The sequence below is a fragment of the Esox lucius genome, chromosome 11, assembly GCF_011004845.1.
Source record: "Esox lucius isolate fEsoLuc1 chromosome 11, fEsoLuc1.pri, whole genome shotgun sequence".
Taxonomy (NCBI): domain Eukaryota; kingdom Metazoa; phylum Chordata; class Actinopteri; order Esociformes; family Esocidae; genus Esox; species Esox lucius.
The window spans coordinates 43,308,341-43,323,475 of NC_047579.1; the positions used below are offsets into that span (position 1 = coordinate 43,308,341).

General features: G+C 44.3%; 1 protein-coding gene across 1 annotated transcript; it reads right to left on the reverse strand.

Moving 5' to 3' along the window:
* Positions 1-400: 400 nt before the first annotated feature.
* Positions 401-14,684, reverse strand: tubg1 (tubulin, gamma 1). Its single transcript, XM_010874550.4, has 11 exons — positions 14,500-14,684; positions 13,883-13,995; positions 8,263-8,430; positions 7,943-8,011; positions 6,782-6,861; positions 5,925-6,051; positions 3,255-3,341; positions 2,586-2,735; positions 2,244-2,396; positions 1,798-1,959; positions 401-1,613 (listed from the first exon to the last, which is right to left on the reverse strand). Exons 1-11 carry the CDS (start codon positions 14,546-14,548, stop codon positions 1,416-1,418), a joined length of 1,356 nt encoding a protein of 451 aa, XP_010872852.1. The 5' UTR covers positions 14,549-14,684; the 3' UTR covers positions 401-1,415.
* Between the last annotated feature and the right edge of the window lie 451 nt (positions 14,685-15,135).

Sequence of the window (15,135 nt, forward strand, 5' to 3'; positions counted from 1 at the left end):
TTCTGTTTCAGAGATTACCGAGGCCCTAATCACACAGTCAAAGTCCATTGTAAGGTTCTGAACCCAGGCTGGCAGATTTCTGAAATCTCTTTCTGAACAGTCAGTGTGTTTCAGGTTGAATCAATGGAGTTGAACCGCTTGACCGAACAGCAATCGCTTAGTTGGCATTTCTCTGGTAATGAGGGCTGAAGTAGCATAGAATTTGAATGGGGCAGGGGATTTGAATGGGGCTTCTTCAGGTGAGTTGGAAAGTTGTCCAGAAATATTGTGAGAAGTCATTATGAAAAACGCGTATTAACTGCATGTCATACACAATGATACAGTAAAGCTAATATTACAATCATAAATCATGAATGTCCCACATAAGTTAAGCAATGACAATAAAGACTAGGCTCAGAGGAATGAAGAAAAACATGTTTTATTTCACAACACAAAGCTCAATATGAAACAGTATGTACATGTGGGTGGTTAAAATAAAAAAAAAAGATTTAGGTGCTTTAGAATGTAACAAGCGTTCTGACTCGGTCATACACACCACTCCAACCAACCACTCCAGAGTAGAAGTGGTTGTCCCACAAGAACAATGGGAGATGTAAAGGTAATAGGCGTCATTACAATGATCACCGCCATACTTCTGACAGTTGTCTCGTTTTAAATGGCACCTATATAGTATAGTAGAGCAGCAATGAGGCCCAGTGACTTGACCATCCCGGCAGAGCCTGGTGATCAGGGCTTTTCTGGTTGAGGGTTGCGTACCCACACTGAACAACACAGCACGGGCAGCAGGAAGTGAAAGCCCAGGCGTAACACACCTTTCAGAAATATACAAGGACCAGGTCGCAGCAGACATTTTATTCTGGCATCTCAAAGACATGCCAGGTGACTCTTCAATTGTTTTTCAGACAGGTGTTCGAGCCTGTATGACAGCAAAGCAAGCAGAAGTAGTGCTACAATGTACAAAAAAAGAGCTAAACAAGGCAATGGTTCTCCTGTATAACACAGACAGAGTCATGAACAATTCCAAATCAACAACCAACCCACAACTACCGGGCACAATATAAGTCCACCTGACAGAGACCAAGATGGAGCCTCCAGCTCATATCCTCCACCCAGCCTCTGAGCTGTTATCCAACAGGTGACATGGGGCCGTTTTGGAACAACGTGTGGAAGACAGAAGACTAGTCATTCACTACAATTCCTAACCATCAGTGGGGGCTGAATACAGGCACAAACAAACTGAAGTGTTGGTTGACCCCCTCCAACACGGCAGCAGGACAGGAGCAAGGGAAAAGCAGCAAGGATGAACCTCTCATCACTCCTCTCTACGGGGCTGAGGAAAGGACAGGGCAGACAGCTCAGCCCCGTCCACGGGCACTGGTGAGGGACCAGACCCAGGTGACGTGACCCGACCGTCTTCACTGTTCCTGGGTTCCCCAGGAGATGTAGTCGGGCCTCGTGGCGGCGCTGTACTCGTCAATGAGCTGCTGCACGACCTCGCGGGAGTTGTCCAGCTCATCAAAGTTGTCCTTGAAGATGTCCTCCTTGCGAAACTGCTCCAGGAAGGCCTCTCGCTTCCGCAGCTTGTCGTACTGTTTACACGTCCGCTCAAACAGCTGCCGCGCGGGGAAGGAAGAGAGAGCAACCCGTGAACCTCTGGCTACATAGTACATCTACATAGTATAAATGGGAGTTCGGTATTACGGTTCCGTTTCCTTTGAAGATCTTTTTTCACTAGGCCCCATGCTGCACGTAGGCTGACCTTCATAACATGCAATATGAATGTGGGGCGGAGCTTACACAGGAGATGCTGGTGTGATTGGCCATCATCAGGCCACTGACACGGTGGGCAGAGGGTAGGTAGGGGGACTTCCTGGACAACGCCACCTGGATGCTGGCTGGACCCCAGGGGATGAAACTAGCCAGCTTGCGCTCCCGGATCCTCTGCAGGCTTTTATGGACCTACATGCACCCAAACACAACTGAATCAGTGTATGAAGGTATCGATACTGACTGATGATAGATATTAACACAAACACCTTCACAGTCACACTAATCAGTAACGTCTGACCCGAGTTCTAACCCCCCAAATGCAAGTGTTGCCCTGAACCTACCGGTTATGGCCAAAAAAAGGGGAGGGAAAATAAAAACTCCCCATTTGTGAATAGGTTCCAATTGAGCCCCAGTGTCTCCCCCCCCCCCCCCCCCCCCGCCCCATAATCCAGTTGATCTGGAAACCCACCCACCTGGGTGGGGTCCACCTCCCCCTGGATGATGTTGAGGATAGCGATGTAGCAGTGGTTGGTCTGGCGGTCCCTGCCCGTGGACACCATGACATTCTTCGGCTGCAGCAGCCTCCGCATCACGTCCAGGACCGTGGTCTTCCTCACGCTGGCCACCTGACAAAGATGTCCAGCACAGGAGGAGGGCATGTGCATGAGCTGGATCACACCTGACAGGGATGCCTTGCTCATGCAATAGTTTCACAACATTCGGATGACACTGACAAGAGAAAACCATGACACATCTGGTTTCAGGGATGACTGCAGTGACATGCAGGTACTGTGTGGTCGGTGACAGCTACTAACCGATTGGTCAGTGGTTAGCGGTGTGTAGCCAGTCATGAGGAAGTGAAGGCGCGGCGTCGGGATTAGAGAGGCAATCAGACCAATCAGGTCATTGTTCATGTATCCGGGGTAGCGCAGGGTGGTTGTGCTGGCTGACATGATGGTGGACACCTGTGGAAAGAAAGAATACCTTAAGTTGTCCTGGTAACACTTGGACATTCCCTACATCTACATTCCTTTAAGCTCATCATTTTCTGTAGGGCATCTGATTGATCAGTAATCTAGTCAAAACCAACAAGGTCACCAGGAGTGGTTAGAAAACAATGCAACAGATATCCCATTGTATGGTTGAAAAGGAAGCTGAAGGTTGGTGTGGCCTCTACACTTGCTCCCATTTTTAAAACAACTAATGGATGTTCATTTAACAACGGCTGTTAGGGAGTGGGAGATCCACTTTGACAGTTACAGCACAAGGAGTAACTTGTCAAACTAGTTCACCTAATCCTCAGGACATTCCGGCTGCCAGGGTTTGTGTCACTCGCTCTCCTGCCTGATTCAAACAGTAGCCTGGACCCAGACTTGGCGAGACAGCACACACTGTTCAGGGACTAATTGTCTCCTCAGCCGACAGTGAGGCCTAGAACCTTTGGAAGGAGGGGCCTGCATTAGAGGGAGGTGTCAATCACTCACCAGCTGGTTAATCTGGGAGAAGGAAGGGTTCTGGATGTGCAGCCTGTCTGTGGCGATGCGGTTCAGAGCGGTGTTGTCCAGTACCACCTAAGACACGAAGACAGGTGACAAACATCCAAAGGCAGCCATACACACAAATAGACAGACAGACAGGCGTCGACAGAGAGACAGACAGGCGTCGACAGACAGACAGGCGTCGACAGACAGGCGTCGACAGACAGACAGGCGTCGACAGACAGACAGGCGTCGACAGACAGACAGGCGTCGACAGACAGACAGGCGTCGACAGACAGACAGGCGTAGACAGAGAGAGAAGGCGAGGGACAGAGAGAGAGAGAGAGAGATATGAGGACCAGGACTAAATATCTCCACAGAAGAGACCTGCCAGGGTAGACAGTGAGCTGCTGTGAGAGAGCTGAAGCAGAGAGGGGCACTCTGTGCGTCACTAACAGGGTAGCCAATTCTTCTCCCTAGATTATATTATCTGCAGGGCTAACCCAATAAGCAGGAGGGCCTTGTGTAAACCCCTGCAGGAGGAAGTAGATGGATTGGAGAGAAGAAGCATTATTAAGCAGTCTGTGGCGCTCAGGCACTAATATAATCATCAATCCCAGACGGCAGAGATGTAATCATCCTTTAATGTAACCTCCTCCTCGTTTGTCTGAGACACCAGCAGCCAGGGAACAGGTCGTTGATGTTGCAGTGTGTACTGGTGCTGTGTGACCATGAAGACTGGCTGGGCCATGCATTTCTAATGTAAATTACAACGGTGCAACGCCTAATTTCACTGCATCTTATCAAAACAAACAAACTCAGATTAAGGGACTAGTAAGCGTGACGGTCCAAATGATTACATCGCCAACATTAACCATTTGTTGTTGTAGCGTTACTATTCTGGCGTAAGGCCTTCTGGCCTCGATTCCTTTGCTCTTCTGAGCCTTGTACTGCGAGTCACATGCACTGACACAAACACCAAGACAAAAGATCAGGTCTTGCCTTCGGTGACTGACCACAAGATACATGTGCATTGGAGGTTTGGTGTAATATGGTCACCCAAACACATTGAGACACTGTGTTTACTGCAATAGAGGATCAGTGTTTGAGTCCCTGCCTGGAGATCCAGCTGAGGCCCCGGCAGCTGGGACTTAAACCCTGTAATGTCCTGCAGAGGCTGGTCCTCGTGGCACATTGGGCACTTTAAAGCTGGACGGTGGATGTCCATCAGCGAATGTGTGTATGCACCGGCAAAGCATTCTGGTTTAGCCAGCACGGTGATAGCAAACCTTTTGCCATACTGGGCTGCAGAGCGTCGCACGCGTTCATTTTTCAGCCTTGTGTTGATGGGACAGCAACAAGCACACTTTTACAGACCAATACATTTCAGCGAGAAAGAACTACATCAATGCTGAATGCCAGCTGTCTCCATAACAAACGTCTGAACTGTTATGAAAAGGAAAGATTCAATATTTCAGAGGGACATTGCTGCCGTATTTAGGGGATATTTCTGGGGTTACGTTGTTACGTCATAAATGTTATGCAGGCTAGATCAGTATACAGAAGGTCAAGAAGTAGAAACTCCAGGCTTCTGACTACTTTTGCCAACCCACTCATGCAGCGTGTCAGTCATTATGGTGACGGTAAACATCTGCACATCTGAGGAATAAGCATAATATCCAAGAAAGCTACTTGATTTGAAGATCTAAACAAATAGGTCAGGCTAGCATGATGTTCAAATGGGACAGAAGAGTCCATCATAACGATACTGTTTAAATGGTAAGTTAGCACATAGCTCCAAGTTGGCTCAACTGTTTGATACCTCAGTCTCAACATGATTTCCCTGTATAAATAAAGGTCAAATAATTTCAATTAGAAATGACTGGTATACACCAACACCAGGTTTAAAGTTATCACAGTGCAAAAGAAAACGTTGGCTAGAAATCTAATCGTTAGAAAATGTTTGCTTTTCATTAACTTTATGGTAAAAACACCATATTTAAACAATAGTATATACAGTGAAACAGAGAAACGCACCCGTTTCTGCCACGAGTTTCAGCTGGAATGGAGCTTGCAGCCCTTTATTCAGTATCTTACCTCAACTTAATTGCTGTGCTTGCCCAGGCAGCCCAGTTCAGATATTTTTGCCCTAATTGGTCCAATCAAATCAGCTTGGAAAAAGACTTAATGAGAAAAGACAAGATGTTACTTGTCATAAGACCAATTAGTGAAAATGAAAACAGAATTCTGCTGCCTGTGTGAATGACGCCAAGTGACCTAGGCCCTCATGTTTTCCAGTGGACACTGCAAAGATGTGCCTGAACATTTTATTAAGTAGTCCAGTGTACTCCTGTATCCACGTCCAGTTAGTGCCAGATACAGGTGTACAAAAAACACCAACCTCTTGCCTTTGGACAGGATGTTTGGACAGGATGTTAGTGGAACTTTAAACAAAAACTGTGGAACCGGCACATCTTGTCTACTCCCTGTTTTGCCATTTTTAATCACATTTTAACGACACCAGGACAGAGGGGCACGTTCCCGGAAAACCCTCATATTAAAATGCTAATTTTATGTGCATGAATTTCATTCCAGGAAATAACCGTTTGTGTATTTCTCACACCACAGTAGCTGGACTGAAACAAGGAGCAAATATATTGCGTGTGCGTTTCTCACCACACAGTCTGCATTCTGGGTGAGTCTCTTGAGTGTCAGAAGTGAGTTGTAGGGCTGCACCACCACATCACTCATCTCATCCTGGTTAGGGAACACAGAATATGTCTGCACCAGCTTCTTAGGGTACCTGGACAACACACACACACACACAGCATTAAAAAACAAAACACATCATACACCAAACCACAGAAAAAGGTCCAACTACGGTTCAATGGAAGTAGTCCAACTACGGTTCAACGGAAGTAGTCCAACTACAGTTCAACGGTAGTAGTCCAACTACGGTTCAACGGTAGTAGTCCAACTACAGTTCAACGGTAGTAGTCCAACTACAGTTCAACGGTAGTAGTCCAACTACAGTTCAACGGTAGTAGTCCAACTACAGTTCAATGGAAGTAGTCCAACTACGGTTCAACGGAAGTAGTCCAACTACAGTTCAATGGAAGTAGTCCAACTACGGTTCAACGGAAGTAGTCCAACTACAGTTCAACGGTAGTAGTCCAACTACAGTTCAACGGTAGTAGTCCAACTACAGTTCAACGGTAGTAGTCCAACTACAGTTCAACGGTAGTAGTCCAACTACAGTTCAACGGTAGTAGTCCAACTACGGTTCAACGGAAGTAGTCCAACTACAGTTCAACGGAAGTAGTCCAACTACAGTTCAACGGAAGTAGTCCAACTACAGTTCAATGGAAGTTCCCAGGAAGAGAATACTAGTACTCTAATGGGGCTGAATTAAGTGAGATTTTACTATTTAAATTATAGGCCAACAAAATGTACAGTAGTCACATCTTCCCAATGTGTGGCAGCTCAGCCTCCCGGTACGTATGTATGCCGTGTGTGCGCGCGTGTGCACAGACCTGTCATTGAGCCTTTCCAGCAGGTAGGACCCCAGTCCGGACCCGGTACCCCCAGCAATGGAGTGACACAGGACAAAACCCTGCAGGAGAAACAGAAGCCTTCTAATTTAAGGGGGGAAATCATTCAAGCATGTGGATAAGTAGAGAAAAGGATATAGGTATCCATATTATATAAACATACATTACAGAGCGCATACGCACACACCACAGCATGTTGCCAGTACATAGACACACACAGGACACGTGTCTGCCTCCCACTCTTCAGGCAGCCTCTCCCCACAAATAAGCTGCCTCCATCCCCGAGACAGTAATACCTGCCTTCTACTCCAGCCCAGCTATTACCACCCAACACCCCGCATGCCATGCCACGCCCTGCCACACACACACACACACACACACACACACACACACACACACACACACACACACACACACACACACACACACACACACACACACACACACACACACACACACACACACACACACACACACACACACACACACACACACACACACACACACACACACACACACACACACACACACCACCTCCCTCTCAAACAAACCTTAACACACACGCGCAGGCACACACACACACACACTAATGTGGGGTCATAAAGTGAAAGAGCGATAAAAGTGACAGACCTCCATGGGGATGTGTTGTTTTAAGGGAGGCAACCTTACAGCTGGCAGTTGAGAAACGTTTTTAAAAAGCCTAGGAATAACAGAGCTGGGCAGGAGCTGTGCTACTTTTAACAGGACATGTGTGGGCTCCCATTGTGCATGTACTCTCTATTAAGCTCATTCTACAGCCAATGAAAGCATGCGATCCACCGCGGCACAACTGCAGGGAATAAGGGGAGAAAAAAACGACAGAAAAGAAACTATTCATTTTACACGTCAGTCCGTCACATATGGAGGCAATCAGGAAGTGTCTAATTCTATTGAAATTCCGCCCCTTTTCACTTCTGCACCAAAGACTCTCCTCACATGAGGCAGGGTAAGCAACCAGGGCAGTGTAAGTGAAAATAGTTGGAATGCTTCCACACTCCAGCTCACATTCATTTACTTCAGATTCACCACCCCCCCACCACAAAAAAAGCACACATGCGCGCGCGCACAGCGACCAATAAGATGCCGAGAAAACGTTGGACCTGCCTCCAAACTGTCACTCCCGTCAGCCTCTCGGTCGATGATATCGAAGATGTCTTCGTGGATTTTCTCTCCCTGTAAAGGGAAAGCAAAGCATTGCTTCAGTCTGTTCACCCCAGTAGCCCTTAACATGTATTTAATGACATGTTTGGGGGAAGAACAATAAAGATGCACCCCGCCCCAAAACATAGACCAGATTCTACTGAACGCATTAAACAAATGAAGGTGAAATACGCTGTTCTATAGTTAGAACAAGGTTGTTCTGTAGTCTTATAATCAGGCTACAACCAATACATCAAGTCCCACTTCCAGGTTGGAATAATGACCTGTGAGAAGCCGCTGGCCCAGTTATTCCCTGCACCTCCCCCGTGTTCAGACAGGTAGATGTTCTCTGGGTTGTACAGGTTGGCATAGGGTGAGTTCAGGATGGAATGGATCACTCTGGGCTCCAGATCCAACAGAACGGCACGAGGGATGTAGTGTTCATCATCTGCCTGTGGAGGAAATGGAGAGACGCATGTTGGACTGTTGGCCTGATTTTTCACACTTTGTCTGGTATCAGTTATCAAGCTGCTCCACCTAGTGGCAAACAATGGTACTGTTCAGTAATTGAAACACGTCTAAGGGGATAAGCACAATGGAGCAGAAAACATTCTCAGCAGATCAAGACTGAGCTGACAGACTGAGGTCAGGGACTATGGATCTTATTGGGCCCTACATATGGTTTACGGAGACTTCACACTGCATCCCCTCGGTGCTCCAATCTTCGGGCCTAGTCGTTTCTGCATTGTGGAGAGCGTGGATGGAATCAAGGAGTACGGACGGAATTACAGAGCCCGTAATATTGATAATCATCCCCATTGCATTTCGCCTACTCTTAAAGTGCTTTGAATATTGAAGCATTGTGCATGTTGTACCTTGTAGCTCACTGGTTGTGTGGCAGTGAGTGTACATACCTGTAGCAACTAAATCAAGATACCTACTTCAGGGTTTTTCCTGCATTCAAAACTCAAGGCGACCACCTTCCCTAAATCTTGCACCACCTCTGTGTTGGCACGGTAAAACATGATTTGGCACTCATACATAAAATACCAGCGAAACACTGCAGCAAATGTTACGGTAGGAGGAAACTTTTCCCTTATTGGCAGTGCTGCCAGATAGGAAGGTTTCCTCCCCAATTGAGTCCGCGGGGAATTTGCAGTTTACTGTCAATACAATCTGGCAACCTTGTATACAGGACCACACAGGTCCTGACATTGTGGAGATGAGTAACGTTTGAAAAACGTGGATCCTATTTTTCTTCTACACCCAAGCATGTCTAAATATTTCAATAAAACTTAATAACCCCTAAACTACATCCGATCTGCATAACAGTTTTTAACATTTCAGATGACTTCTCGCAGCATAACATTACAGATAAAAAAAATTAAAAAAAAGAGTTCACGAGACAAATGCACACTGGTGAAAAGACGATCAGATTAGGGTATGTATTGTCACCATAAACATACAGTACTATCCTTACCAACCTAAACCACCCTGGACTAGGTGATCCTATTCCTTATACAGTCACATTACTATCCTTACCAACCTAAACCACCCTGGACTAGGTGATACTATTCCTTATACACTCACATTACAATCCTTCCCAACCTAAACCACCCTGGACTAGATGATACTATTCCTTATACAGTCACATTACTATCCTTACCAACCTAAGCCACCCTGGACTAGGTGATACTATTCCTTATACAGTCACATTACTATCCTTACCAACCTAAGCCACCCTGGACTAGGTGATACTATTCCTTATACAGTCACATTACTATCCTTCCCAACCTAAACCACCCTGGACTAGGTGATACTATTCCTTATACAGTCACATTACTATCCTTCCAACCTAAACCACCCTGGACTAGGTGATACTATTCCTTATACAGTCACATTACTATCCTTACCAACATAAACCACCCTGGACTAGGTGATACTATTCCTTATACACTCACATTACTATCCTTACCAACATAAACCACCCTGGACTAGGTGATACTATTCCTTATACAGTCACATTACTATCCTTCCCAACCTAAACCACCCTGGACTAGGTGATACTATTCCTTATACAGTCACAGTACTATCCTTACCAACCTAAACCACCCTGGACTAGGTGATACTATTCCTTATACAGTCACAGTACTATCCTTCCCAACCTAAACCACCCTGGACTAGGTGATACTATTCCTTATACAGTCACATTACTATCCTTACCAACCTAAACCACCCTGGACTAGGTGATACTATTCCTTATACAGTCACAGTACTATCCTTCCCAACCTAAACCACCCTGGACTAGGTGATACTATTCCTTATACAGTCACATTACTATCCTTACCAACCTAAGCCACCCTGGACTAGGTGATACTATTCCTTATATAGTCACATTACTATCCTTCCCAACCTAAACCACCCTGGACTAGGTGATACTATTCCTTATACAGTCACATTACTATCCTTCCCAACCTAAACCACCCTGGACTAGGTGATACTATTCCTTATACAGTCACATTACTATCCTTACCAACCTAAACCACCCTGGACTAGGTGATACTATTCCTTATACAGTCACATTACTATCCTTCCCAACCTAAACCACCCTGGACTAGGTGATACTATTCCTTATACAGTCACATTACTATCCTTCCCAACCTAAACCACCCTGGACTAGGTGATACTATTCCTTATACAGTCACATTACTATCCTTCCAACCTAAACCACCCTGGACTAGGTGATACTATTCCTTATACACTCACATTACTATCCTTACCAACATAAACCACCCTGGACTAGGTGATACTATTCCTTATACAGTCACATTACTATCCTTCCCAACCTAAACCACCCTGGACTAGGTGATACTATTCCTTATACAGTCACAGTACTATCCTTACCAACCTAAACCACCCTGGACTAGGTGATACTATTCCTTATACAGTCACATTACTATCCTTACCAACCTAAACCACCCTGGACTAGGTGATACTATTCCTTATACAGTCACAGTACTATCCTTCCCAACCTAAACCACCCTGGACTAGGTGATACTATTCCTTATACAGTCACAGTACTATCCTTACCAACCTAAACCACCCTGGACTAGGTGATACTATTCCTTATACAGTCACACTACTATCCTTCCCAACCTAAACCAACCTGGACTAGGTGATACTATTCCTTATACAGTCACAGTACTATCCTTACCAACCTAAACCACCCTGGACTAGGTGATACTATTCCTTATACAGTCACATTACTATCCTTCCCAACCTAAACCACTCTGGACTAGGTGATACTATTCCTTATACAGTCACAGTACTATCCTTACCAACCTAAACCACCCTGGACTAGGTGATACTATTCCTTATACCAGGGGTGTCAAACCGGTTCCACGGAGGGCCGAGTGTCTGCAGGTCTTTGGGTTTTCCTTTAAATTGGTTCCCAGGTCAGACCTGAACAACCAGGTGGGGGTAGAAATTAACCAATTAGTGAACTAATTAATCAATCAGGTACAAGGTGAGAGCGAAAACCTGCAGACACTCGGCCCTCCGTGGAACCGGTTTGACACCTGTGCCTTATACAGTCACACTACTATCCTTCCCAACCTAAGCCACCCTGGACTAGGTGATACTATTCCTTATACAGTCACATTACTATCCTTCCAACCTAAACCACCCTGGACTAGGTGATACTATTCCTTATACACTCACATTACTATCCTTACCAACATAAACCACCCTGGACTAGGTGATACTATTCCTTATACAGTCACATTACTATCCTTCCCAACCTAAACCACCCTGGACTAGGTGATACTATTCCTTATACACTCACATTACTATCCTTACCAACATAAACCACCCTGGACTAGGTGATACTATTCCTTATACAGTCACATTACTATCCTTCCCAACCTAAACCACCCTGGACTAGGTGATACTATTCCTTATACAGTCACAGTACTATCCTTACCAACCTAAACCACCCTGGACTAGGTGATACTATTCCTTATACAGTCACATTACTATCCTTACCAACATAAACCACCCTGGACTAGGTGATACTATTCCTTATACAGTCACATTACTATCCTTCCCAACCTAAACCACCCTGGACTAGGTGATACTATTCCTTATACAGTCACACTACTATCCTTACCAACCTAAACCACCCTGGACTAGGTGATACTATTCCTTATACAGTCACATTACTATCCTTCCCAACCTAAACCACCCTGGACTAGGTGATACTATTCCTTATACAGTCACACTACTATCCTTACCAACCTAAACCACCCTGGACTAGGTGATACTATTCCTTATACAGTCACATTACTATCCTTCCCAACCTAAACCACCCTGGACTAGGTGATACTATTCCTTATACAGTCACATTACTATCCTTCCCAACCTAAACCACCCTGGACTAGGTGATACTATTCCTTATACAGTCACATTACTATCCTTACCAACCTAAACCACCCTGGACTAGGTGATACTATTCCAGATGGTGCTTGGTAGGGAGGAGGACAAGGCAACAAGTTGTGTTATTGTTAAGAGGCAGGATTCTACACAGTGCCCCTTTACTCATTAGACCATAGGCTTACTAATGAAATGCACTTGACGTGTACTTTGGGGGTTCTCAGGACAAAGCAAAAATTGTCAGGAGGTAAAGAAACCAAAAAAACGTATTTTCCCTTAACATTTCACCAAAACAGAGCATGCTGGTTGCATAGGCTGCATTATATTATATTTAATATATTACATACTTAATGTAAACAATGCAGCCCATGGAGCAATGATGTGCGGACGGCATGTTACATCATGTTACAACTTTCTATATTTGCAGGTTTAGAGTTGGGTGCAACCTCCACATCTCTTGGGATTGGCTGATCCAAGGTCCCTCCCTTCAGTCAACACCCAGTAGGATGGACACACATCACTTCCTCTCAATTCCTTTGGAAAACCATTGGATAAGAAGGCCAGAGAGCCCTTCCCTCTGACCATCTCTAATTAAGGCTGCAAGGAAGTGACACACCAGTGATTTTCTTTCCTAGCACTGAATAGGTACACACATCCGGTAAACAATTTGTTTAAAATTATTTAACTGATATATGGTGGAAAAAGTCAAACGTTTCAAGTCTGTGTAGATATCAAACTACTAGTTTTACACAGCATTGCAGTATTTATAGAGAAATCGAGTCAGATTATCGGCGGGTAAACATATGATGATTGGACAATACAGACTGCAAGGCTCATGGTTAGAAAAGCTTTTGGTGCTCTTAAAAACAAGGAAGAGATGGTGAAAAAGATTTCAACAAGACCTGAAAGAACCGATGCACACAACCTCAACATGCACATTTGTCTGCAATATTGACAAAGAAACGATGTCTAGTCTACAGTCCGGTAACATTAATACTACTCAATATCACCACGGTTTACAGGGACTGAGGCAGCCTGAATTGGTACAAATATGTTGACAAACATCACCTTGTCATGACAAGACTTACAAAACTATCAAAAGGCAGAGCAACGGTAAGCCTAAACAAAACAGAACTTATTTAACATGGATCAAAATATTCCCTTAGGGAAGAAATTAATGGTGGAATAACAAAGGCAAAGTGCCATGTGTTTTGCCACTAGGTTTTGTAGATTATGACTCATACCATTCCAGTCAATTCAACCAGCAGCTTTCAAAGGTGTGTTAAAATTAAACACTTCCCTGGGAATATTTTGTCTCAGATTACATCCTACATGAAATACCAAATTCACAACAGGTGAATAACTTGTGACTTGTGAAGTGACTAACAAAAACTGTGGGTGCATGTTGGACCTTAGTTTTCAGTTCTTTCGAATTCTGAAAGGGCCTAGAGCAGGTGGAACCTAGTTATTTACCTGATAGAAGAAGACATCCTTCCTGTCAGTGCCCTCTGTTGCAAACTCTTCCACAATCCCCTCAGGACTAATGCCATGCTCTGCACAGAGCTGCTTCCAAAACTCAAAACCAACTGCAATGGACAGGGGAGATATTATACAGTACATTTAGGTAGATACACCAAATAATGCATGACCCTGTCATTTTATCTATTCAGTAGTATTGAACGTGATTTCTGGCCTAGCTAATTGTTGGCTAACATCGCTATTCATGCTGTTGCTTAGATACTGGCTTTCATATCAAACAGCTGCTTCAGGAAAACTTAGCTGGGTGGCTAGCAAATTAACTTTGATTAGCACTGAAGGTAACTAACATTAGTTTGCTAGTTAGTTACGATATAACTGCCCATATACTCGCTAACTACTGTTGGTCGATAGCAATATTTCTGGTTGTCAAGCAGTTTCTGCCAAACCCTAACTAGCCTCTCAAATCACATTACCACAAAGTGGTCACACTAATTATTTAGTAGTAACATTTAGTAACTGTCTAATGTGAGCTACTGTAGCTAGGTACTGTGGCTAGCTAGATGCCTAGCTAGCTTGTCTTTGTATGTAGCAACGGAAAGACTTCACCGTACTTTGGTTTCCACATTGGCCAAGTTGAAGTGTTATAATTTCTCGGGGCATATTCCTCTTTTAGTACTACTAGACCCCTACCAGCGTATATAATTGGAGAGACTACTGTCAAACCGAATACTGTATGTTGTTCTTGCCGACCTGCCTACTGGTTCCCGCTTAGAAACAACAAAACTACATCAGCGTATTGTGAGCAACATTTACAAAAACACTTCCGGGTCAGAACAACGAATTACTTATTTATTGTTTAAAAAAAATTACCTCTCAAAACAATGACAACAGTTCATATTTTATCGTATTTAAGAGTAATTTCAATAAAAAGTGAGTATTAAAACACGTTCCAAGATCAAAATTCAGACAATGCAAATGACTGAATAAGGAATACATAATGCCCCATAGCTCAAAAACTATTAAATGTTCCACAGTGAAAGCAATGTAGAATATGTTCAGGGGAGTGTGTAGAGTAAGACAAACTTGACAAAATGATATGCTACATCTAGCAACACAATATTTTCCACACCCTCTTTTGCCCCCAATGCAAAACACTACAATAGACTGTACATGTACATATTGCCATATACATAAAAAAAAAATATGTGAATGTATTATAGAAAATGTTCAGAAGACTGTATAGAGTG